The sequence below is a fragment of the Bos taurus genome, chromosome 5 (genome assembly GCF_002263795.3).
Source record: "Bos taurus isolate L1 Dominette 01449 registration number 42190680 breed Hereford chromosome 5, ARS-UCD2.0, whole genome shotgun sequence".
Lineage (NCBI taxonomy): Eukaryota > Metazoa > Chordata > Mammalia > Artiodactyla > Bovidae > Bos > Bos taurus.
Window position 1 is genome coordinate 27,128,343 of NC_037332.1, and position 25,230 is coordinate 27,153,572.

Genomic DNA, 25,230 nt, shown 5'->3' on the forward strand with positions numbered 1-25,230 from the left:
TTTCCCAGTCTTGTTCACCAGGAGGAAATGTTCTTTGCTGTCATTCCCTTGTCTTCTATCTCCCCATAGTGATAGTCATTTCTTCAGTATTTTTTGAGCATCTGCTTTATGCCAGAGACTGTAAATCACTGTTCCTAAGTCTCCTTTGATAACTTACACGATATCTCATGGTCACCTTATTTCTTATCTTGATCACAGCCTCTGCTCTATGTCCAGCTGGACTCCCTGAAATTCTGCAGTGAAGAGCACAAGAGCCACACTTTTAAAAAACTCATTGTACTCAAAAATCAATTTAAATTTCCCCTTGACTTTCTCTACCCCAGGTTAAACGATTGCTTAACGTTTTTTCCTCCTCCTCTTTTTTCCTTTTGTTTCAATCAATTTATTTACTAACTTCCCATTTTTGTTTTGAATTTCCCAGCAAGGACAAGATGTGATTTCTGCTATTTACAACTTCTGGCTTGAGGATACACACCAGACTAACAAGATTCAGCACAAGTATGGTGGAGAGCTCCTATCACACAGAGGACTCTTTCATAAATAAAAGGCTCTTCAGGGCGAAACTCGTGTTCAGTTTTTTTTTTTTTTTAATTAATTTTTATTGGAGTATATTTGCTTTGCATCCAGTTTTACTGCCCTGTTGATTGTCTCGGGAATGTTCTGTCGCTGCTGGCCCTTCAGTTTCCTCTTCCACCAGGAGGTAGAAGTGAGCGACTTAAAAGCAGAAGGCGGGTTTCTGTCTTGAAAGGTAAGGAAAGTGGAGTAGGTCTCATCAGTTCCCCCTTGACCCCTAGAATCCGTCACCTTGTAGCTGACCTTTGCTGAAACCCTTCAACGGCTTCGCCTCTCAGAGTAAAAGCAAGTCTTATCGTGTCAAAGTCACATGTGTGATGGGATTCCACTCCCCGCCCTGCACCCCAGCCCCAGAACTCATCTCTGATGCCTGTCCTCCTGCCTCACTCTGCTTCAGCTCTGCTGGTCCCCCGCTGCTCCGCAACACACTCCTCCCCTGCCTGCCTCAGGGCCTTTGCACATGTGCTTTCCTCTGCCCAGCGCACACTTCACTCAGGTGTCTGCATGTCCTTGCCACCTCACCGCACTCAGCTGTCTGCTCAGACCACTCTCAATGAAATAGCACCCTTCTCATGTCTGCTGCTGATGCTAAGTCGCTTCAGTTGTGTCCGACTCTGTGCGACCCCAGAGATGGCAGCCCACCAGGCTCCCCCGTCCCTGGGATTCTCCAGGCAAGAACACTGGAGTGGGTTGCCATTTCCTTCTCCAATGCATGAAAGTGGAAAGTGAAAGTGAAGTTGCTCAGTCGTGTCCGACTCTTAGCGACCCCATGGACTGCAGCCCACCAGGCTCCTCCGTCCATGGGATTTTCCAGGCAAGAGTACTGGAGTGGGGTGCCATTGCCTCCTCCGCTTCTTATGTCTACCCACTTTTTTTCTGGTGCCTTTATTTTATAGCACTTTTCACAGCCTGGTATAATGTGTACTTACTTCTTTTAGTAAGTAATTCTTTCAGTTGTACTTCTTCCAACATTAGAAAATACTGTTGAATTTCCAGAAACTGTCCTCAGCTGTGTTGGGTCTTAGCTGTGGCCTGTGAGATCTTTGCTGAATCATGTGGGGTTTTTCTCTAGTTGTGGCACGCAGTCTCAGTAGTTTAGTTGGCTTAGTTGCTCTGTGGCATGTGGGATTTTAGTTCCCCGACCAGGGATTGAACCCGTGTCCCCTGCATGGCCAGGTGGGCTCTTAACCTCTGGGCCACCAGGGAAGTCCCTGTATTTACTTCTTTACTGTCTGTTTGTTGCTGGCATGTGAGCTCTAGCAGAGCAGGAACTTCATCACTGCATTCACGGTGCCTGAACACAGTGACTGGAAAGTCGCAAGTGTTCAATAAAGATTCATAGCCCCAGGGCAGGCTGATTGGGGCTGATGCTCTGCATCTGAGAAAGAAGAACATGAAGTCGAAAACATGGAGAAAATGAAGTGCCTGGGTCATCACAGGAGCAGTCAATTTGCTGAATCGACCTATGATTTGTCCAGAGCAACAGAAGAGACTGTATTATTGTATTAGGACAGAAGTACACCCCAAAGTGGCATAAAATGACAAATACAAAGTAACAGCCAGGGTCCCCTGAGTACTGACAATGTCTAGGCTGCATTCATGTTTGCCATACCTTGTTTAATTCAATTCTCACAACAGCTATGGCAGATTAATCTGTTATTTCCATTTGACAGATGAGGAAACTTAGGTTCTAGAAGGCTTACTATGTGATCTTGCCTCAGATCCCACAGTAAGTGAGTAAGAGGCAGAGCCAGGCTTCAAACCCAGGATGGCCTGACTTTCATGGTAAAGCCCACGTCTAACCCCTCCACCGGCTCAGGATTGATAGGAGCCGACTGCTAAAGAAGGGCAGAGACTCTTCCCCTGCACTGGAAGAAGCGGTGCCCACATCACAGCCACAAGTGTCCCCCTAAGAGTTTCAGTGCACGTTATACCAGCCCTGATTTTTAAAAATTGAAGTGTAGTTAGTTTACAATGTTGTGTTACTTTCAAGTGTAAAGAAAAATGATTCAGATTCTTTTCCATTATAGGTTGTTACCTTCCTCTGATTATTTTATCTTATTTAAACGCCATGATTTTAAGAGCAAAATGGAGTGAAGGGAAATCATGTGTCCTGAAGATCGGGAGAAGCAATTGGGGATATGTAACTGAGAGGACAGTATCTGGAAATTCAACAGTATTTTCTAATGTTGGAAGAAAATACAGAAACCAAGGAAGCTAGTCTGTGTTACTCTGAAAGGCCAGATGAGAGCAAATCCATTCCACTTCAGGCCACACTGAAGGCCTGCTAGGACCAGATGCTGATGGACGCAGAGGCAAGGAAGCCTGGCTGTGACAGCAGTGTGGAGGGTCACAGTCCAGCAGGGCATTTCAGCTGGGGACCATGAGCCTGTCTAAGGGACAGAGCTGTCCAGCAGAGGAAGAGTCTGGTTGGCAGGAGTTTGAGACAGAGGTTGACAGGCTTCAGTTAGGGTGGCTGCTGGGTTACTGTCAGGGTTCTGAGCATCCACATGTACACAAACATTTGTAGACTGAATAAACAGTATGTGCTAAGTTGCTTCAGTTGTGACTCTTCGGGACCCCATAGACTGTAGCCTCCCAGGCTCCTCTGTCCATGGGATTTTCTAGGCAAGAATACCAGAGTGGGTTGGCATTTCCTCCTCCAGGAGATCTTCCCGACCCAAACACTGAACCTGAATCTCTTATGTCTCCTGCATTGGCAGGCGGGTTCATTACCACCAGTGCCCCCTGGGAATAAATAGTATGTCTTCATATATATGTGTTACCATTTTCAAATGCATGTGATTATAAGATGCAGTTTTATTTAAAAGTATTGCTGAATTCATAGTAAAAAAATACATTCTCAAAAGATACTGAAAATATAAGTTTTGAAGGTCAGGATCATTTCTGATGTTAAAAGGGGCCTTCAGTTCCAGAGAGGGCTGGGTTCCAAATTCACTGATCCCATGAAGAGCAGTCCAGTTCCCACTGGATCAGAAGGCATTAAAGCTAGATCTAAGAAGATATTCCTTGGGTCAGGGTGGTGCCTGGCTGGCCTAGGCAAGCAAGAAGATTTGACGAATTGCCTTCCATGGGCATTCGGAATAGGATAGGCTGCTTGTGTGCGTGTGTATATGTGTGTTTGTGTATGCGGGACTGTCCTGAGGTAGAAGCACGGACTGGCTGGCCTCTTGGCTACAGAGCCCTATGAGACTTTGATTTTATACATTGCAACACAGTGACTCACTCTTTTCTCTAGGGAGAAGGTATTTAGGCTACTTACTTAAGCTTCATAATCCGGGTGCTGAAATGAGTGTAAGCCAACTCTGATTTCTCAAAATGTTTACTGGGTCCCTCAAGCCTGGAGGGCTGGGCCCAACCATCAAGAATTTCAACTCATGGATTGCTTCCTCCTCTTCTATCATTTGCATCCCTGGTGACTCTCCAATCAGAATCGCCACCCTTGTCCTGCTAATGGACTCCCGATCCCTATTTTGCTCCCCGTCCCCTAGTGGACAACGTCTTCTCTGCAATCCCGGGTGCAGAATAATAGATTAAATGCGCTTTGCTGTAAAGCAGAAATTAACACAACCTTGTAAATCGACTATACTTCAATTAAAAAAAGAAAATAGATTAAACTTTTTTCCCATTTCTTCCACCACCTGTTGGAGAGTTTCTAGATCTGATGACAATGGTGGTTGTGACTTTCCTTCTCAAAGATCCCTCTCCAAGGCAATTCCCTTGAAGGAATGAAAAATGTGACTTAGGATCAGTGGGCTCTATCTGCCTCAGTGTGGGGCAGAAAGGTACCTTGCTTCACTTCAGGCCCCACACCTGGTCATGCAGCAGCCCCATTCTCTTTGGCACAAAAGGCAGGCCCTGCATCCTGTCTCAACCACATCCCCTATGTCTTCTACAATCCCTTTCTGCTCTAGCCAGGTCTGTCTCATCCCTGTATTGATCAGCACTCATACTTGCATATATGAGCATCCATTCTGCCTGGGATGTAAATAGAAAATAATTTATTAAAGCACATTGTTGCTCATGGCCTCTCTGGGGGTTCTACAACCTGGAACCATGTCCAGCCACCCCTAGAGGCAGCTCTGGAGCAAACATTATGACCATTGCTGCTGTACCAATGATGCTCAGGGGCAGTAACAAAACTTCACCTCTGTCCGTGTGTGGATGTGTGCTCAGTCACTTCAGTTATGTCCAACTCTTTGTGACTCCATAGAGTGTAGCCTGCCAGACCCCTCTGTCCATGGGATTCTCCAGGTAAGTATACAAGATTGGGTTGCCATGCCCTCCTCCAGGGGATCTTCCCAACCCACGTATTGAACCTGTGCCTCTTGCATCTCCTGCACTGCAGACAGATTCTTCACCTCAGAGCCACTGGGAAAGCCCCCACCTCCATCCATCAGGACTCAGATGTCTCCATCAGAACCTAGGTGTCACGAGGGTGTCTCTCATTGAAAGGTTCCAGGCCACAGGCCTGGCTTCTAGCTGCAAAGGAGTCTGGGAATGTGTTTCCTGGATTTTACCCTAAGAAGGTAGGGATCTCACTGTGGGAAATGACCAAAATGAAGGGAAGACATTCAAAGATGTTGTGTAGCCACAGATGACAAAAGTCTACCCAGGTCACCAGGTCCTGAACCTAACCATGCTTGCTTTCGTGCTGAGCCTTGGCTCATGACCAACTAGGTTGGAATGTCTTTCCTTCTGTCTAGCAAATTCTGCCCTTTTTGAAAGTTCCAGCTCATGTCTCTTCCTGAAGCCTTACCATGCAATTCCCCTTTTTCATTGCGTTTCTGATTCTCCATGCTCTCAAAGCATCTCTAACTTGGGACTTAGTTTTGCACAGTCTTATAATGTTTGGCTTTTCTGCACTGCGAGTTCTTTGGAAACCATTCTTTTTACTGCATAGTGATCTGGAGAGTCCATGTCACGTCTCTTATTGGTTCATGGATTTCTCTTTGTTGGGCCAGACGCTGAGGCCTGCTTCCTTGCATCTCATCATGGAGTTGATGTGGGTCTAGCTATCTGGCCCCATGCTGTTCTCACACTCCCTGGGGAATCTCAATTGTTAATTAGCAAATGGAATCATTACTTCATTGGGTTGATTCTTTTGACAGGTATGAAAGCTGAAATTCTCCATGTGGTTTGTAAACAAAAATAGCTAAGAATATCAGTGGACGCTGAGCACTTACACTGTGCTAGGTACTTTCTGGATGTGATGATGACTATGAGAGAGGTATTTTTAGCAACTTAACTTTACAGATAAGGAAACCAAGGCACAGAGAGGTTAATGAATTTCCTCACAGACACACAGAGACAAAGCTGAGATTCAAAACAGAGAACAGACTTGTGATTGCCACAGGGGAGGGGGCAGGGGAGAGATGGATTGGGAAGTCGGGGTTAGCAGATGGAAACTATTAAATGTAGAATGGATAAACAGCAAAGTCCTACTGTACATCACAGGGAAATATATTCAATATCTTGTGATAAATCATAATGTAAAAAAAGAATTTAAAAAAGAATGTATATATATATATGTATAGGTGAATCACTTTGCTATACAGCAGAAATTAACACAACATTATAAATCAACTATACTTAAAAAAATGAAATCAAAGCCGGGTCTATTTGGCTCTAAAGTACATACACTTAAACACTGAGAGAGAAAAAAATATGACCTAATTTTTGCTATGTGTTTCATAAAACTCATTCATCTATTATCCTATAAGAACCAGAAGGGTAGAGACTACTGATCATCTTTATCGGTTAATAATGCTGATACACAGAGAATTTAAATAGCCTTGCTCATGGTTAGTCATGGGGAGAGGCTAGTCCAGCTCTGAGTTTGGTTCATTTTTTAAACTCTGGTTTCTCTGAGGGAGCAAAGCTGAGGAGGGTGTGTGTACAGCCACCTTCTGGGCCCTGAGCTAATTTCTCCTGCCAATAATCCTTTGGGTAGCAGTTGTGGAAGATGAGGGGTGTAAGTCAGACCTGTTGCAGAGGGAATCCCAGTACTGGGTGGGAGGCAGATTATGTGACTCAAAGGCCCAGTCAACTTCAACGTGATTCTGTGATGGATTCTTCAACTGATTCTTGATACTGTGATTCTATAGCCTTTTTAATTTTTTTTTACTGGAGAGGAGAGGAGATGCCACTCATTTGCACATATATTTTCTTAAATCTGAACACCAAATTCAAGAGGTCTGGATTCTTTATGTTGAGATCATCTCTGTTAGCTTGGACTGCCTTATGTAAAGAAAGAAAGTGAAAGTCACACAGTAGTGTCTGACTCCTTGTGATCCCATGGACTGTAGCCCGCCAGGCTCCTCTGTCCTTGGAATTTTCCAGGCAAGAGTGCTGGAATGGGTTGCCGGTTCCTTCTCCAGGACATTATGTAATGGGATTTCAATTAAACTTTGACTAGTTTTATTTGGCTTTAATCCAGCAAACAGGCTTAATTCATTCATCAATTGTTCCACTGAGTGACTGATCATTCATTCAACCAACCAACCTTTAGGAGCATCTATTATTGGCACAGTGCTGTGCTAAGAACCAGAGGGTCCAGTATTTTGACAAGACTGTAAGCTCCTGAAGTTTATGGCTTCATTCCGCGGGAGGGACCATGATGTTGCAGAGCCTGGAGGTAATGACATAGGGAGAGGACAGATGGGAGAATCAGGCCACTGAAGAGAGTATCACTTCCTCGCACGTGGGCCATCCCCAGCCCAGCCCAGTGAGCGCTGAAGAATCCACTGTTCTTCTCTCCTTTCCCCCATTCTGAGGAGGCTCCTGCCAGGCCACACAGGCCACACCCGGAGCAGGGCCATCTGTGCAGCAGACAGAAGGAAAAAGTCTTGTGCTGGAGCAATCCATGGCTGACTTGGCAGGCTCCAAACCTGCGCAGAAAGGCTTTCCTCTTGAACAAGCCAAGCCCAGTCCCCAAGCCTCTGAAAAACTTTAGACTGGCAGATTCTCAGATTTTCGGAGTCAGACACGTACGACAGTGCTGCCAGCCCTGCTGGGCCTGGACTCCTGAGGCTGGGGGTGGGGGTGGGGGGTCGGTGTCTTGACACTGAGGCCACAGACCCCCCCAGAAGCACTTGTCCCCTTCCGACACAGAGAACGGTTCCTGTGTCTGTCTCCAGTGGCTCATCCAGTGCCTGAGATGAGTTAGGTCATCTGTCAATAGGTGTCACATTTGTGGTATAATTGATGTTTGAATTTCCAGCCGTCTGGGACTTGGACTGAAACCAGGGAGATGCCAAAAATGGGGGGAGCAAGAAAGGAAGCTTTAGAGATGTTCTGAAGATAGGGAATAGTGTATGGCTTTCCTGGGAAGTTTTCAAAATGAACTGGCTTGTTGAATTTTGCTGACGGCTTATCAAAGCACAGAGTGTTAATTCCCTCCCCTTTTTCAAGAAGAGTTGTGAATCCAAATGCTACAGCCTCCTGGACCACAGCTTAGGAGACAGGGGGAACCCAAGAGGCAGCTTTGTGATGGTTCTGGGCTTTGTTTCCAGGAAGGGAAGAGGAGAGATCATCATTTCATCCTCAAATCCAGCACAGAGCTGGGCACACAGTGGGTGCTCCGTGGCCATGTGCAGTCTGAGGAATAGACTGTATCACCCCTCCTGCTGAGATATTTCCCTGAGCCCTGGAGTGGGCTTCACCGTCTCCACCACCCAGACAACCAGAACCTCTCCAACCCACCTTCCACTCCATCCTTTCCAGAGCTGAGCCCAGCTGTGGCAGGACCCAGGACAGCTGGCCAGTAGACAGATTAGTGTGCCTCCTGGGTCCTGCCAGACAAAGCTAGGAGGTGGCCATGCCCAAGCACGGGGCCAAGTCAGGCACCTCCCCCTGCCAGGTAAGCCTGCCACCTTAGCACTTTCACCATTTCAGATTATTTTTAAGGTGTGTTTAGTAGCCCAAAACTAACATTGCCTGGAAGGCAAACCCAACCCATGACTACTTGAGATTAATTATCTCTCCTTCGTTTGAGCCCAGCAGCCTCCTAGATGTATATAAAGGGATTTATCCTGCACAGGTCTTCAGTTTGCTTCTCTCTTCCTCTGGCTCTGAGTGGCCCTGCTTAACTCTTGCACTTTCCCTTCACCGACTTCGCTCACCATGAACAGACAAGTCCGCAAGACATCTGGCAGCGGGAGCCAGGGCTTCTCAGGCCGCTCTGCCGTGGTCTCTGGCAGTAGCAGGATGAGCTGTGTGGCCCGCTCTGGGGGAGGCGGCGGAGGGGCCTTTGGGTTCCGGAGCGGAGCAGGTGGCTTTGGCAGTCGCAGCCTCTACAACCTGGGTGGCAATAAGAGCATCTCCATCAGCGTGGCCGGCTCCCGGGCTGGTGGCTTTGGAGGAGGGCGCAGCAGCTGTGTCAGTGGCTTTGGGAGTGGCTACGGAGGTGGTTATGGAGGTGGCTTTGGTGGTGGCAGAGGAATGGGAGGTGGTTTTGGAGGAGCTGGTGGCTTTGGAGGAGCTGGTGGCTTTGGAGGAGCTGGTGGCTTTGGTGGACTTGGTGGTTTTGGAGGACCCGGTGGCTTTGGCCCTGGTGGCTTTGGTCCAGGTGGCTTCCCTGGGGGAATCCAGGAAGTGACTGTCAACCAGAGCCTCCTGCAGCCCCTCAATGTGGAGATTGACCCCCAGATTGGGCAAGTAAAGACTCAAGAGCGGGAGCAGATCAAGACCCTCAACAACAAGTTTGCCTCTTTCATCGACAAGGTGAGGAAGCCCTGATGCGGCCCCCATTCCTAGGTTGGAGACTTTGAGTTTGATATTTACATACAGTGTTTAGGATCAATCTGGAGTGGTCCAGGCTTGAGGGGAAGGGTTAGGCAGCATTCTTGGCTCTTATGAGGATGTTCAGGGCTGATGAACCTGCCCATGTGGTCATGTGATTGGGAAAGATGATGGTCCCCTATTTGGATCCCCACATCCCCAAGTCTTGTTTGTCTGCCTCTTTGCTCAAGGCTCCCACCCCTTATCCAGCCTTGGCAGGTAGCGCTGGCAGGGCAGGGTGGGGGTCATGGCCTCTGACAGGCAAGGGTCTGACCCAGAACTGGGGGCTATTCAAACATGAGCTGCCTTCTGGGGTTTTCCAGGAGGCCTCTTTTCTCTATGGTGATGTGCCAGGCAAAGGAGGCAGGCACCTTAGTGAAGGAATTTAAGAGGCTCAAGGGGGAACCTGAGTCCCAAGGGGCTGCTGAGACCCTAGAAACTCAGTCTGCACCCCAATCAACCTCATCAGGAAGAAGAGGGTGCTCAGGGACCTCCAGAGCAGGGTAGCTCACACTGGCTGTCTCTCTCCTGTCACAACGATGACAGTAGCATTTCAACTGTGTCAGTTCCTGCCATTCACATCCTTTGAAGTGAATATCAGTGGGGCATCAATGGTGTCTTAGATGTAAACAATGCTGTTGAGGTTTAAGCACCTTCTTGCAGTATGCTCTGTGTTTCTGAAATTGGGCTAGAATCATGAAGTCCCCAGGAATACTGAAGGGTCACGTCTCTCGCTTCCAGGCAGGGGTTACTTCCAGTTTCCCCTCCCATTTCTCCTGCTTCTGTAAGGAAGCCGTCTTGCATCATCAATGGCCTGACTGCTGTGATAGTCTGACCATACCCACTCCAGCCACAGCGGGAGCTTTCTAGGCCTTTGTGTGGGGAGATGGGGAGATGCAGACACCCAGTTCTGCCCAAGGCAAGGCCCCTCTGCTCCAAGCGCTGCCTGAGTTTGCTTCTCTCAAATGCACTTCAGGTACGGTTCCTGGAGCAACAGAACAAGGTCCTGGAGACCAAGTGGAGCCTGCTCCAGCAGCAGGGCACACATCCCATCACAGGCACCAATAACCTCGAGCCCCTTTTTGAGAACTACATCAATTCCCTGCGGAGCTACCTGGACAGCATTCTGGGGGAGAGAGGCCGCCTGGACTCAGAGCTGAGGAACATGCAGGACCTGGTGGAAGACTTTAAGAAGAAGTGAGTGGCAGGCGCGTGTGGGAAGATGCTGGGGGGACCCTGTCTCAGAATCCCAGCTTTCACTGCGTTCCCCTTGCCTACTGAGAGGGCTGTCACTTATCCCACTTTCCTATATCTTCATAGTGGACAGTTTGGTTCACTGGGTTCCTCCTCACTTTCTTTCCTAAAGGATAGTCCTTTACTAAGAAAATTAGAAGGCTAGAGCTGAAGAAGCACCTTATCATGAGCCAGGCTGGGGAAGATCCTGGCTGTAGGATCTGAAGGATGCTGGGACAACTCACAGGGTGGTGACCAAGCATCCAGTCTACTGGGGATGGAGGGGTTTCCCAGGACTTACTTTCCGTGTTAAACCCAGTCTGCCTGAATGAATGGGAATGGTTGGTCCTTCTAACTAACAGGGGGACAGTGAGAGGGTGTGTTTATTTAAGAGGGGCGGGAGGGGGACAGAGGACAGAAGAGAGGTACTTTCAGAGTTTCAGAGAACAGTGACATTTATGACTACCTCATACTGCAAACAGTGATTTCCTTTTAACTCTTACAGATATGAGGATGAGATCAACAAGCGCACAGCTGCTGAGAATGAATTTGTGACCCTGAAGAAGGTAAGGGCTGTAGTGTGAGGTTTCTAGGGCTTGTAGGCACTGGTTTCCATCTGGGCTGTGGGGAATCCTTACTCCACTGCCACAGAGCTGCCAAGTTCAGGCAGTTGAACCAAAAATAAAAGCCAAGTGCATCTTAGTCTGGAGAGATGCCTCAAGGAGTCAGTTCACTCATTTTTCAGCTTTTGAGTAGGAGTGAACTTCCGCCACCCCCTTGATGTGAATCCTTTATGTGGAGACCAGCCTTGGACAAGTACTGGTCTTGCTGTGGCTGCAGCTTGCTGTGCATTCTTTGGAGTAATGAGGCCTTTAAGTGTTTATCTGTCTTTCTCAGGACGTGGACGCTGCCTACATGAACAAGGTGGAGCTTCAGGCCAAGGTGGATGCCTTAACAGATGAGATCAATTTCTTGACGACCCTCTATGATATGGTGAGGATGTTTCCTACTAAGAGGGGGCAAGAGAGAGGGTGAGATATTTTCAGATTTGATAGGTAAGGCCCAGGAAGACTGAGCCTTGAAATAAGGCCTCTTGTTGGGGCTCCCCAGGAGGAACTGTAAGCATGGGGTCTCTGAGAGGCTGGCAGGCAGGGCAGAGCCGATCCACCTTCCAAGCTGACTCAGCAGATGGGTCCGTTGATCAGGAGCCTCTTGGGCTTCTGTGTGCTGGCTGTAGAGGCCCCAACAGTGAACAGGCCCCTCTGCATTGGCAGGAGCTGTCCCAGATGCAGAGCCATGTCAGTGACACATCCGTGGTCCTGTCCATGGACAACAACCGCAGCCTGGACCTGGACAGTATCATCGCCGAGGTCAAGGCCCAGTACGAGGAGATCGCCCAGAGGAGCAAGGCCGAGGCCGAGGCCCTGTATCAGACCAAGGTGAGATCCAGGCACCTCTCAGAGGATTCACTGAAGGTCCCAGGGAGGCTGTGGTCCATGGGATGGATGGCTGGGTGGTGGCCATTGGGTGGCCCCTCTCGATTCTCCTCTTTGGAGACATCCTGTCAAGGTTGTTCAGTTACAGAAAGTGCTGCCCCCTAGGGGGAAGTGGTTCCACTGTCCCTTGCCAGACCACAGGTCCCTTGCTCAGGGATCGAGGGGTGGGAGAACAACAAACCAGATGTTCTCTTCCCTGCTGCCTCAGAGATGTCCCTGTAGAAACATAATTCAATGTCATTTAGACACAGTGCTTACTAAGTACCTCGAGTTTGGCTGGGTAACATTAGGGATGGAGAAACACGCAGGCAAAGCTGCATCAACACCTGACTGTCCCTTCTATTCTCCAGCTGGGTGAACTGCAGACCACGGCTGGCAGGCACGGGGATGACCTGAAGAGCACCAAGAGTGAGATCTCGGAGCTCAACCGGGTGATCCAGAGGCTGCGGGCTGAAATCGAGAATGTCAAGAAGCAGGTGGGACAGCCACGGAGGCTGCTGTCTAGGCTGATGGGTGAGGGGTCGGGGCGAGGATCGCAGAACTCCTAGGCTGGGGGAGGGGACTTCTGGGGTCATCTCAGGCAGCACTAGCCTTCAAGGAGTTCAAAGACAAAGCCAGTTTAGATGGCTGGTAAGCCACAGCCATCCATCTGTCTTCCGTGCATGAAGACAGACAGAGGTGCTAAGGAAGGGGTGAGGTTGACTGACTTGCTCTGGGATAATCTAGTCTAACACTCAGAGAACCCTCCTACTGGGCTCATCGTTCCTCCTCCCTCCCCCTGCTCCAGATTGCTAAACTGCAATCAGCCATTGCTGAAGCTGAGCAGCGTGGGGAGCTGGCCCTCAAGGATGCTAACGCCAAGCTCCAAGAGCTACAGGCTGCCCTTCAGCAGGCCAAGGATGACCTGGCCCGGCTGCTGCGCGACTACCAGGAGCTGATGAATGTCAAGCTGGCCCTGGATGTGGAGATCGCCACCTACCGCAAGCTACTGGAGGGCGAGGAGTGCAGGTGGGCCTCTTACTGCCATCTCCCTGCTTCTCCTGCCCCAAGTCACATGCTGAGGGCCAGATAAGTGACCAAGGGAATGGGGAGCAGGCCTGTTATAGACAGAGGCCCCCACATGGCACAGGGCTTACAGGCAACCACTTGCCTTTGCCAGTTCACGCCCTCCATAGATGGCCAAATGCATAGGTAACCAGTGCGCATAGGGGTTCTGTGTTGGCCCATGAACAGTAGATAGAGTACTGATGTGCCAGGCTGCTGAATTCTGTTCTGGTTGCTGTCACTTTCATTCATGGACATGTTGGAAATTTACTTTGCGACTGAGCTAGCCTTCTCTTGCTTTCTCATACAGGATGTCTGGAGAGTGCCCGAGTGCTGTTAGCATCTGTAAGTAGCCAAAGAAACCGTGACAGTGAGAATTGGTTCTGAAATATCTGTACTAATTCAAGGCGATAGTCCCTAATTTAAACAATATTTCCATGGTGGTTGGACACGTTTTCTGGGGGGCAGAAGGGGCAGCAGATATGCTTTGGTAATGGTTCTGGGCTCAGAGCACTATTAACAGTACTATATGGAGTGTGGGGGGATATCTAATAGGGAGCTTATTAATAGGAGGAGAAATTCTGGATAATCTCCATGGGGGGTTCTTCAAGAGTTGATAGTATGTAGAAGGAACCATTGGAAAATTCAAACTGACTTAACACTGAGGGGGTGAACACCTCACCACATCAGAACGCAAAACAGTAATCTTCAGGTTCAAAGCCGCCTTGATCGCCTCTCAATCACCCTGGGCCCAGGGGATCGTTATGATATAGAGAGGTGGTGGCTGGGAGCTGATCGCTGTCTGTGGTCTCCCCTGCAGCCGTGGTCAGCAGCAGCAGCACCACCTCCGCCTCCGCGGGTGGTTTCGGAGGCGGATACGGCGGTGGCGTCGGCGTGGGAGGAGGCGCCCGTAGCGGCTTCGGCGGCGGCAGCGGCTTCGGCGGCGGCAGCGGCTTCGGCGGCGGCAGCGGCTTCGGCGGCGGCAGCGGAATTAGTGGCAGCAGCGGCTTTGGCGGCGGTAGCGGCAGCGGCTTCGGAGGCGGTAGCGGATTCAGTGGCAGCAGTGGATTCGGCGGCGGCAGCAGCGGATTCGGCTCTGGCTCCGGGGGTCGCTCTGGGGTCAGCGGTGGAGGCCTCAGCTCAGGCAGCAGCCGGGGCGGCAGCGTCAGGTTCTCCCAGTCCTCCCAGCGCACCTCCAGATAAAACACCGCGCAGGGCACCGCAGCCGCCCCAGCGCCGCCGGTCGTTCCCATCCGCTCCTCAGTTCTCACCTCTGCAGCCTCCTCAGCGCCCTCCCACCCACCTGCCTCTCCCCTCTCCAGTCCCCGCCAGCAGTCGCTTTTTGGGTCTAAAAGACTGGGGCCTCTTGTCCTTCAAGCATCCAGATCCCCGAGCAAGAGCAGCCAGGACAATTTCAGACTCTCTCTCTGGCTCCCGCTGGAGCCTGTGATTGTCTAGGTGTGGCCTCAGCCACCATCTTCGCTGCCCTTGGGGCCTCCTCCCGGGGTGCAGTGGTCACCACAGTTCTGATGTATATAACACACAGGTCCCTCTGCCCATCCGTTCTGTCGCCAGTAAAATGCATTGTGTTTAAGTCTGGCCTCTGAGTCTCTCTGGACCTCTTTCTCCCCGCTGAACTGACTTCTTCCATCCTGTCCCGTATGGGCCGGCCCTTCTACAGGATGGGTACTACTGAGTACTACTCCTCTGAAACCCAGACAGTTACTCTCTGTTGTCCATCGTATGGATCTGAATGGGCGAGATCTGGTTGTTCCTTTATTCTCTGAGCACTGGGACAACTGAGCTACTGGGAGAGGTGGGAGTGGGGAGCCGGGAGGGGGAGGATGGGGCCACACTCCAGGAGGCTGGTGGGGAGTTCTTGGTGGTGTCCTAACTCTGCAGACATTCCTTCTCTAGTTTGGAGGAACCATGAACTGAACTGAACTGAACTGAAGAGGGCCTTGAGGTGCCTGGGGATAGCAGATTTCTTTCCTTGGTGCTGGTCCCCATTCCAGCTGACCCCCTGAAAGCTTTCCCCCTATCAAGGTGCGCCTGGGAAGGTGTGAGCTGAAAGAACCCCAGGGCTACTTCCCAAGGGCCACCTGTTTCAAAGTCTGACTCACAACCCGCTGCCCACTCCCCCTCCAACACACACACAAAGGGTTCCATGTTCATTGAATCTTTCGTCTTTGGAGCACATATTAGAGGTTCTGAGAAGTCTTGTAGGAAAGAGTCACCCGTTAGTTATCTGTAACCCAGAATTTTCCACATTCCCTTCCTGGTAAACAATTATTAACATCCCTCAGAAAAGGCCCTGTTCCTGAGCATGCTGGCATGCAGTCTGGGTCCCCAGGGTGTGTGTAGCAGCCGTGGAAGTTCCTGGTGGCTGCCCTACACTAGGAAGCCCTGATAATGTGGTCGTTGGCCTTGGGACGACTGTTCAGAAGGTCATGATTGGAAGGGATTCAGGCAGGAGGAGTGGCCTGCTTAGAGTCCAGGAGCATCCGAGGGGCTGAGCTGGGAGCGAGTGCACAGGAGGATCCTGAATCTGGAACTCCTCCGCTTCTCCATACTTATCTCTGAGGCTGTGGCTGCTGCCCTCCAGGCAAGGCTGGCTGCCTGGGTACCCAGGGAAGACACAGATGACGGAGTGGGACGTTTAGCTAGGCCAGGCCAGGAAAGCAGTATTTCCATCTTAGGCCAAAGCTGAATTTATTTCAGAGAATGGAAATGACAGTTCAAGAAACAAATAAAACTGGCTACTGGGGTGCAAAGAGATTTATATAGAAATTCCACATCCAGGCTTGGCAGAGCAACGCAGTCAGTGGCAATTCTTTGATCTCCCAGGATGTTCTCTGAAGGAGGTGGTATTCGGTCATTGCTGCTCCATTCTGGGGCAGGGTGGAACTTTTTCTTGTTGGTATCCTTCTGTGGAAAAGGAGCGGGAAAGATAGGTGGGGAGATTCAACACCTGCCCTGCCCAGACTTGACGCCAGGCCAGCTATGGGACAAGTACTTCACGCTGGATGAAGTCATCATTAATGGATGCTTGCCTTCCTTCCTTCAGCTCATATTCATTAAGTATTTACTTTCTGGCCCTAGGCTAAATGTTGGACTTACATTGGTGAGTGAAATATCATTTCTCATTTTTGTAAGGGAGCCCCCAAACAACACAAAGTAAACAAATAGCTTTAAGCTGTGATACGAATATGAAGAGGAGAAGCTTGGGGGCTGCACTGGAGAATGAGAGGACTTCTGAATGGAGTGGGTGAGGCGGTGAAGGACAGGGAAGATTCATCGTGATGCCCAGCTGGAGCAACTGGGTGGTTGGGGTGATGACATGCATTGAGGTAGAGGGGTGTGTGTGGAGGTGGGATGGGTCTGAGGAGGGACTTCAGGAGCTCTGCTCTAGATAAGTTTGAGTTGCTTATGGGACAGCTGAGTGGAGGTCTCCTGACTGCACTTGTGGATTTAGAGGGAAGCCTGTCAGGGCTGGAGACTCCGATTTGGACAGCACTGCATCAGGCTGGTTAGAGTGGTTCCTAAGCCATGGGAACTGAGGAGAGAGAGGAGGGAAGAGGACCCAGGTGAGCTCCAAGAAAGCCTGGTGTTCGGAATCAGGAAGAGGAGGAGAGAGCCAGGCTATAGAGCCTGGTCCAGGTTTTCCAAAATGCCTCCATCTAAGAAGTCAAGGGGTTTCTAAATGGGCTCTAAGGGAAACCCAGACTGGGCCCAGACTTCCTGGGGACACCGTCCACTGGTTTCAAGTCTCATATTCAGATGGGGGCTTCTTGCCTTTGCCACTTCTCTCTGGACTCTAAATTATATCATCCTGGGCGGGTGGTTTACAGGAGACCATGGGGGAAATCCATGTAGCTTCTTCTTTTCTTAAAAAAAAAAAAAAAAAGTTTATTTATTTTTGGCTGCACTGGATCTTAGTTTTGGCACTCAGACTTCTTTCTAGTCATGGCATACAGGCTTAGTTACCCTGAGGTATGTGGGAATCTCAGTTCCCCTACCAGGAATGGAACCCACATCCCCTGCATTGAAAGGTGGATTCTCAACCATTAGACCATCAGGGAAGGCCCCCTGCAGCTTCCTTTTTCAAAAAGAAATCCATTTATTATATTTATCTTTTGGCTGTGCTGGGTCTTTGTTGCTATGTGCAGGCTTTCTCTAGTTGCGTAGAGCAGGGGCTGCGCTCTCATTGCGGTGTGTGGGCTTCTCACTGGGGTGGCTTCTCTTGTTGTGGCGCATGAGCATGCAGCGTGTGGACTTCAGTAGTTGCTGCAATGGGCTCAGTAGTTGTGGTGCCTGGGCCCAGTTGCCCCTTGGCATGTAGAATCTTCCTGGACCAGGAATCAAACCGGTGTCCCCTGCACTGCAAGGTGGATTCTTTACTGGTCGACCAGGGAAGCCCCCTCCCTCCGCCACTCCATGCAGCTTCTTAAAGGAGAGAATAACCAAGCGTTGCCTAGCTCAGAGGGGATGGCACCGTGGAAAGGGCTATCTCCCTGATGTGTCATTCACTGTCCCAGAGGAATGGCCAGACAGGTGAGCTTGGTGCTGGGACCTGAGACAGAGGAGTTAATCCCATACTTGCCTGGATCTCAGCCCAGCCCTGACCATTTCTAATCCAGACTGACAGCACCTCTAGGGAACTTTGCCTGATTATTATCTCCTTTCTTTCGCCTCAGCATGCACATCATTTGTTTGTGAAGATCGATGTTGACTTTTCAAGTGCTCTTCAATCCCTGGCCTTGGGCCTGCTTGTACTTGACTCTCCATTCTTCGAGCTTGCAGCCATTTGGTGCTGTGTCGTTCGTTCCATTTCCTGTCTTCTAAGGCATGGTTTCTTGCCCACAGAGGAACCCACAGAGATTGCTGAATGATGCTGACTTGTGTGCTGGAGCCTAAACTGGGATTTGGGGTCATGGGTCAATGATCAAGTATTTATGGTTTTTTTTTTTTTCATTATTTAAAGGGACTTCTCTGTAGCTGAGATGGTAAAGAATCTGCCTGCGATGCAGGAGATCTGGGTTTGATCCCTGGGTCTGGGAGATCCCCTGGAGAAAGAAATGGCAACCCACTCCAATATTCTTGCCTGGAAGAACCTAGCAGGCTAGAATCCATAGGGTTGCAAAAAGCTGGACATGACTAAGTGACTAACATACACACACACACTCATGGATCGATGATCAAGTATTTATTTTTTCATTATTAAAAAAATTTTTTTTAATTGAAGGATAATTGCTTTAAAGAATTTTGTTGGTTTCTGCCAAACATTAACATGAACCAGCCATAGGTATACATATGGTCCCTCTCTCTTGAACCTCCCTCCCACCTCCCTTACTCCTCTGTTTTGCTCCATCTCCCTCTTCCTTGGGCGTGGAGTGGTACCACTTCCTGTGAGGACACAGAGGACCCTGGCTGTACCCTCCACCACATTCCCATCACCATCCATTCCTCTCTGCCTTGTCCCCTCATGCCTCAGTTGGAAAGAATGGTCAAGATAGTACCTTCCTTTTCTCAGAGCTTATTGACTTACCCCTTGATGTTAAGGAGACCAAGACATGTTTTTAGATTTCAGGTTATTCCCTTCTATCTCCTCCTGGGATGTGGGCTACGTGCCAGAGAAAGTATCAACAGCGATGGTGAAACAGCTATAGAAGGCTCTTTGAAGGAAATCAGGGGATTGCTTCCCATAAGAATCTGTCTGGGGATAATCCAGACTTGACTGCTGATGATCAAGTCTGAATATAAAATTTTGGGTACTTGGTAGGTCAATCTCTATATGACTCTCCCCTGTTTTGCCTTAGAGTTGGGTGGGGTTTTGTTAGCCAATCATCAGAGATCTCATCTTTTGGGATGTGGGTTGCCCCTTCCCTCTGCCTTCTCATCACCTTAATCCAGGTACATTCTGCCACCAAGACCAAAAATGTGGACCCTTTGTAAGTCTCAGGATGACTGAAAAAGACACACTTGAGTTCTGAAAACACTTTACATGTTTTATTTGTATTTTATCTACACCCCTCCTGTTAGGCAGGAATTTAGTCAAGAGCTATGAGAGGCGACCCCTCTGGCTGCACATCCAATGGGCCACCTAATACCACCAAGCTACTTACCAACCCCACCCCCAAATGACCCCGTCACCACCCAAAATAGTCAGGGGACAGGAAAAATCCCCCACTGGCTGACTGGAGGGACTTTCTCTCCTCTGGCACATAAACTCACACCTCACACTGTCATGTACTTAGATAATCTTTGGCAGCCATTTGGCTCATTAAGTAATCATAAATATTCTATGAATACATACATCTAATTATAACAGGCTGAATTATGGAGAAGTGCATGCACAGTAGAGCCTCTTGTTGTGTAACCTGCAGCTGTCATTCAAGACTGTCAATCAGCAACTTCCTGGATTATGCACATAACCTTGCCTTAAACACTCTGCACCCCAGCCCTCCAGGGCCATTGTCTCCCTTGGCCCAGCCCATCTCCCTCTTGAGGTATTCTGTCTTTCCTTGTCTTCAATAAACATTCTTGTAACGGGTAAAAACTCAGATTCTTCTTTGCGTCCTTACCAAAAACTGAGGCCCATGGGAGGCGGGGTCTCCAGACTCTCCTTCACTAACACTCCCAAGCCCTTCTGGCCTGCCAGCCCCACAGATGCACATCTCTGCTGTGGTTAAGATCAAGCTCATCACTGCAGCCTTTCCAGCCCAGACCAAGTTGGAAGGCTAGCTGGTTCTCCTAGGAAACCACTGACAAAGGTATAGTGGGAGCAGTTCATACCTTGGAATCCATGGTGACATCACCAAATGGTGACAGCTTCATCAACCCTGAGAGAAGACAGGGGCTTGAAAGAATGGTTCTGGATGCAATAAAACAGAGATTCTCAGTGGAGGCAATTCCCATTCTCCCTCACCCCCCAAAACATATGACAATGTCTAGTAACATTTTTGGCTGTCATAGCTGGAGAAGTGTGTGTGTGCTAAGTCGGTTCAGTTGTGTCCAACTCTGTGTGACTCCATCGACTGCAGCCTGCCAGGCTCCTCTGTCCACGGGATTCTCCAGGCAAGAATATTGGAGTGGGTTGCCATTTCCTCCTCCAGGGAATCTTCATGACCCAGGAATTGAATCTGCATCTCTTATATCTAACCTGCGTTGGCAGGTGGGGTTTTTAATCACTAGTGCTACCTGGGAAGCTAGTAGTAAAGAATCTGGAGGAGAGTTGCTTCTGGTATCTAGAGGGTAGAGGCTAGGATGTTACTAAGTATCCTACAATGCACAGGACAGGCCCCATGGCAAAGAATCATCCAACCTGAGATGTCAACAGAGCTGCCATTGAGAAAACTGCAGCCATGCAGAAGGCCACTTCACTGTCCCCTCTCCTTGGGAAAGGAGCCTTGGCTGGAGTCATAGTGTAGGCAGCTGAGCTGACACAGTCCATTCTGAATTTGAAGAAAGTATATATTTTTATTTTAAAATTGTTATTGGGGTATAGTTGATTTACAATGTTGTATTAGTTTCTGGGGCACAGCAAAGACAATCTGTTATATATGAATATACACATTTTTAGAAGTTTGTTGGTTTTATATGGGAAATGCCCTTTTACCCTGGGCAAGGACATGGGAAACCAGCCAGGCAGACAGCATAGCCTTATGTAGGTTCTTTCAAGACCTAAGCCGATGGCCTGTGCGATGCTTGCTGTTCTGCAACAAGCCTGGCTGTGTCAGGCCTCTGTGCCTCTGGTAATCTGTTCCCCTTGCCAGGAATGCTCACCCTGCCTTCAATTACTGGACCAACCCTTACTTCTCACCACAGATCACACCAGCACTGCCTCCTGAAAGCTTTCCTGGGTTGCACACATGGCACTAAATGTCTGTTTGGGTTCCTGTCGGACTGTGTTAATCTCTGTTTATCACTTGTCCTGTTCTATTAAACTGACTCATTTCAGTGTCTGTTCTCCGCTAGAATGGAATTTCCTTGGAGGGCGGGATGTGCCACCTTCATCTCTGGGCCGCTGTTTGCCCAGCACATCCTAGGCGCTGAGAATTTCAGTGAGCTAATGGGGCACTTTAAAAGGAGAGGGCTGGACTCTAAAATGCAACGGCTGTCCTGACATCCTTAACAAAAACAATGCAATTTAAACTACTGACTTTCATTTGGTGCTTACTGGTGCGAGTCACACACCGGACACCTGTGCAAGTCATCTCACGTAATCCTCATCACTGCCGGAGGGGGCAGGCAGCAAATATCCTCACTTTCCAGATGAGGGAAGCAGGGCTCAGAGTGGCAGGGTAACATGCCCATGTTAGTGATGGAAATGGCAGATCCAGGCCCCGAATCCAAAGGCTACACCCATAACCCCTGTGCTATGCTGCTGGATGGGGCTAGCTGACTTCTCAGTCTCCTGGAGGCCCTCTCTTCCACCAGCTCTCACATGTGCTGCTAACAGCTTCATGGAGTCTTGAGGAGCAGAAACCAAACCTGAAGTTCTGATGTGAGCAGAAGAGGTTTTCTCAGGTGTCTGCTGTGGGCGGGCCCACCTTCAGCTCTGGAGAGTTCCAGTCTCCAGTAGAGGAGTCAGAGAGACTGACTGGGAGAAATACCTTGATAATGATGGGTGTCACTCCTTGATGCCAAAGAGGAGTTTGTAAGATTTAAAGCTATTTTAAAGTGGCTATTACAAGTGGCTGCTTTGAGGCATATCTATCCATCATCTTCTATGATGGGCTCTTTAAATGTCAGAGTGGACTTTCCACTCTGGGATGGTGTCATTTGATTTGTTGAAGCCCACACAGATAAAAATGATCCATTGATTTATGACAGGCTTTGAAGTTGCATAGTCTGAGTAAAATCCCATCTCACTCAGCTGATTGTCTTGGGACAAGTTAATTAGTTTCATTAAGCTTATGCCCTTATTTGTAAAATATGAATGAAAATTTCAATCCTGCAGAGTTTTTAGGACAGCTAGAAATGATAATTGTAAATAATCTAACTCCGTGGCTGGCATATGGCTGGCACTCAATGTTAGCCATTTTTATATACTTTCACAGACAGGTGAAAGGAGTAAAGATTTGAAAGAGGAAATTATTTTTACTAAATCACAGTCCTTCCAACTCTGAGAAGTATGCAGTACCTCAATTAACATTTGCTGATTGATGAACTGCTTTACTGATGAGCCCCTGTAGTGGGAAACTGGCTTGGCCAGGCATGGAAAAATGACTTGTAGGTGAATCACAAAGATTCTTTGCAATTTTATTCCAAAATCATCAGCCTTCAGTGCCACAAGGACCCTAAACTAGGCTACCCCTTAGAACTCCTTCCTCCTCTTCAGCCTCCACACTGACAACTCCCAGGAGGGCTCCGTATATGGACATTATCGTTGTCATCATCACAAAGGCTGCTGTATGGAGACCTGCCCTGTGTAAGGGCTTTCCATCACACTTTCTATGGTCCTCACTGCAACCTCACAAAGAGGCTGTGCTCACCCCAATTTACAGAACAGAAAACTGAGGCCAGACTCCCTGGAGTCCATGTAAGTGGCAAGTGGCGAGGCTGGGATTTGAACACAGGTCTAACTTCAAGGCCTCCATGTTTTTCACTCCTCCAAACTGCAAGGAAAGAGAGGGAACAGTTGCCATTGTTTGAGTTTCAGAAAATCCAGCACAGGGAAAATCCAAGGGGATGAGGCCCCTTGCCCAGGGTGCTTCCCTAGGGAGGGTCCATGGCTTTCAGAAAGACCCAGCAAAATCTGTGGCTGGTGAGAAATAGAGGTTGACAGGATCATTGGTTCTCCCAGACCTTCTCTATTTCCCAGCGTTAAAAAGTGCTTCTCCCTGCTTCTTCATCCCACAGGCCTTAGTCTGCCCACAGCCTTCTCTGTCACTGGGAGCACATGCTTTCTCTCCAGGGATGAGGCGAGTCTCCTTTACTTTAAGTCACTGTCCCTTGACTGTCCTCTCCATGCATTAAAAAAAATTTTTTTAATTAATTTATTTAAGTGGAGGCTAATTATTTTACAATATTGTGGTTTTTGCCATACATTGACATGAATCAGCCATGGGTGTACATGAGTTCCCCATCCTGAACCTCCCTCCCACCTCCCTCCCCATCCCATCCCTCAGGGTCATCCCAGTGGACTGGCCCTGAGCACCCTGTCTCATGCACTGAACCTGGACTGGCGATCTATTTCACATATGGTAATATACATGTTGCAATGCTATTCTCTCAAATCATCCCACTCTCACCTTCTCCCACAGAGCCCAAAAGTCTGTTCTTTACATCTGTGTCTCTTTTGCTGTCTCGCATATAGGGTCATCTTTACCATCTTTCTAAATTCCATATACATGTGTTAATATACTGTATTCATGTTTTTCTTTCTTACTTACTTCATTGTGTATAACAGGCTCCAGTTTCATCCACCTCATTAGAACTGATTCAAATGCATTCTTTTTAATAGCTGAGTAATATTCCATTGTGTGTATATACCACAGCTCTCTCGTCCATTCATCTGCCAATGGACATCTAGGTTGCTTCCATGTCCTGGCCATTGTAAACAGTGCTGTGATGAACATTGGGGTACAAGTGTCTCTTTCAATTCTGGTTTCCTCGGTGTGTATGCCCAGCAGTGGGGTTGCTGGGTCGTGTGGCAGTTCTCGGAGAAGGCAATGGCAACCCACTCCAGTATTCTTGCCTGGCAAATCCCATGGATGGAGGAGCCTGGTAGGCTGCAGTCCATGGGGTCGCTAAGAGTTGGACACTACTGAGCGACTTCACTTTCACTTTTCACTTTCATGCATTGGAAATGGCAACCCACTCCTGTGTTCTTGCCTGGAGAATCCCAGGGACGGGGGAGCCTGGTGGGCTGCCGTCTCTGGGGTCGCACAGAGTTGGACACAAATGAAGTGACTTGGTAGCAGCAGCAGCAGCAGCATGGCAGTTCTATTTCCAGTTTTTTAAGGAATCTCCACACTGTTCTCCATAGTGGCTGTACTAGTTTGCATTCCCACCAACAGTGTAAGAGGGTTCCCTTTTCTCTGCACCCTCTCCAGCATTTATTGTTTGTAGGCTTTTTGATAGCAGCCATTCTGACCGGCATGAGATGGTACCTTATTGTGGTTTTGATTTGCACTTCTCTGATAATGAGTGATGTCGAGCATCTTTTCATGTGTTTGTTAGCCATCTGTATGTCTTCTTTGGAGAAATGTCTGTTTAGTTCTTTGCATTCTTATTCATTTTGTTTTAGTGTTTCTTTTGAGCATACTCTGGGAGATAGTGGAGGACAGAAGAGCCTGGGATGCTGCAGTCCATGGGGTTGCAAAGAGCTGGACACGACTTAGTGACTGAACAACAACAACAACAAAAGTATATTCAACAAGTTAATAGGGGTTAACATAGAAAGATTTTGTTGCTAGGTTTGTTTGGGGAGCTCCGATTTAGTAAAAGTAAATGATTCTTTGTACAAGAAAGAGGCTTTTAATAGGCAAATAAGCTTTAATAAAAACCCAAGAGAAAGCTAAACAATTTTCATTTCCCAAATTTATTTAACCACAAAACGTCTTAATCAAGGCTAACTTGGGGATAGATTTCTGCCCTAGATAAGCCCTGGGAGAGAATCTAGTACTAGATAAGGATTTAGGGATGAGTTGAAGAGTATTTTAATCCAGTCTGGGGAGGGAACCAGAATTTAGAAAAAATTGTGATTGCTAATAAGGTTTAGTAACAAAAGGATTTAGCTGTACTTAGGCATTCACTTTATCAAGCTTAAGTGGTTGACGGGAGCTATAGAGTAATATATTTTTACTGTTAAGTAAAAAATTTACATTTTTACATTTACATTTGTTAATGTAAAAAAGTTTACATTTGTTAAGTAAAGTTATTTCAGCAGTGCCAAGTTTTTATTTTAACATGATAAAAAGGAGAAAATAATAATTCTTAGTCCAGGGGCAGCAGATCCAGAATGACTGCTTTTTTTTGAAGAACAAATTAATGATTATCTTGAAAATTGGATCTGAGAATCCATATGTAGAAAAGGGCATGTAAGAATCACCCCTTCATCCTTATCTCCTATATG

The 25,230-nt window shown here is 48.3% G+C and overlaps 1 protein-coding gene across 1 annotated transcript; it reads left to right on the forward strand.

The window, feature by feature from the left end:
• Positions 1-8,628: 8,628 nt before the first annotated feature.
• On the forward strand, positions 8,629-14,742 carry KRT3 (keratin 3). Its single transcript, XM_003586049.5, has 9 exons — positions 8,629-9,318; positions 10,352-10,572; positions 11,114-11,174; positions 11,506-11,601; positions 11,883-12,047; positions 12,455-12,580; positions 12,892-13,112; positions 13,459-13,493; positions 13,969-14,742. The coding sequence occupies exons 1-9, from the start codon at positions 8,719-8,721 to the stop codon at positions 14,349-14,351; spliced, it is 1,908 nt and encodes a 635-aa protein (XP_003586097.1). The 5' UTR covers positions 8,629-8,718; the 3' UTR covers positions 14,352-14,742.
• Positions 14,743-25,230: the final 10,488 nt, after the last annotated feature.

What these genes read in the sequence shown, in the direction of transcription:
- KRT3 (XM_003586049.5), top strand. Translation starts at nt 8,719, where the DNA reads ATGAACAGACAAGTCCGCAAGACATCTGGCAGCGGGAGCCAGGGCTTC. An exon ending in TTGCCTCTTTCATCGACAAG is followed by an intron (nt 9,319 to 10,351) that starts GTGAGGAAGCCC and finishes AATGCACTTCAG; the next exon opens with GTACGGTTCCTGGAGCAACA. An exon ending in CTGGAGGGCGAGGAGTGCAG is followed by an intron (nt 13,113 to 13,458) that starts GTGGGCCTCTTA and finishes TTTCTCATACAG; the next exon opens with GATGTCTGGAGAGTGCCCGA.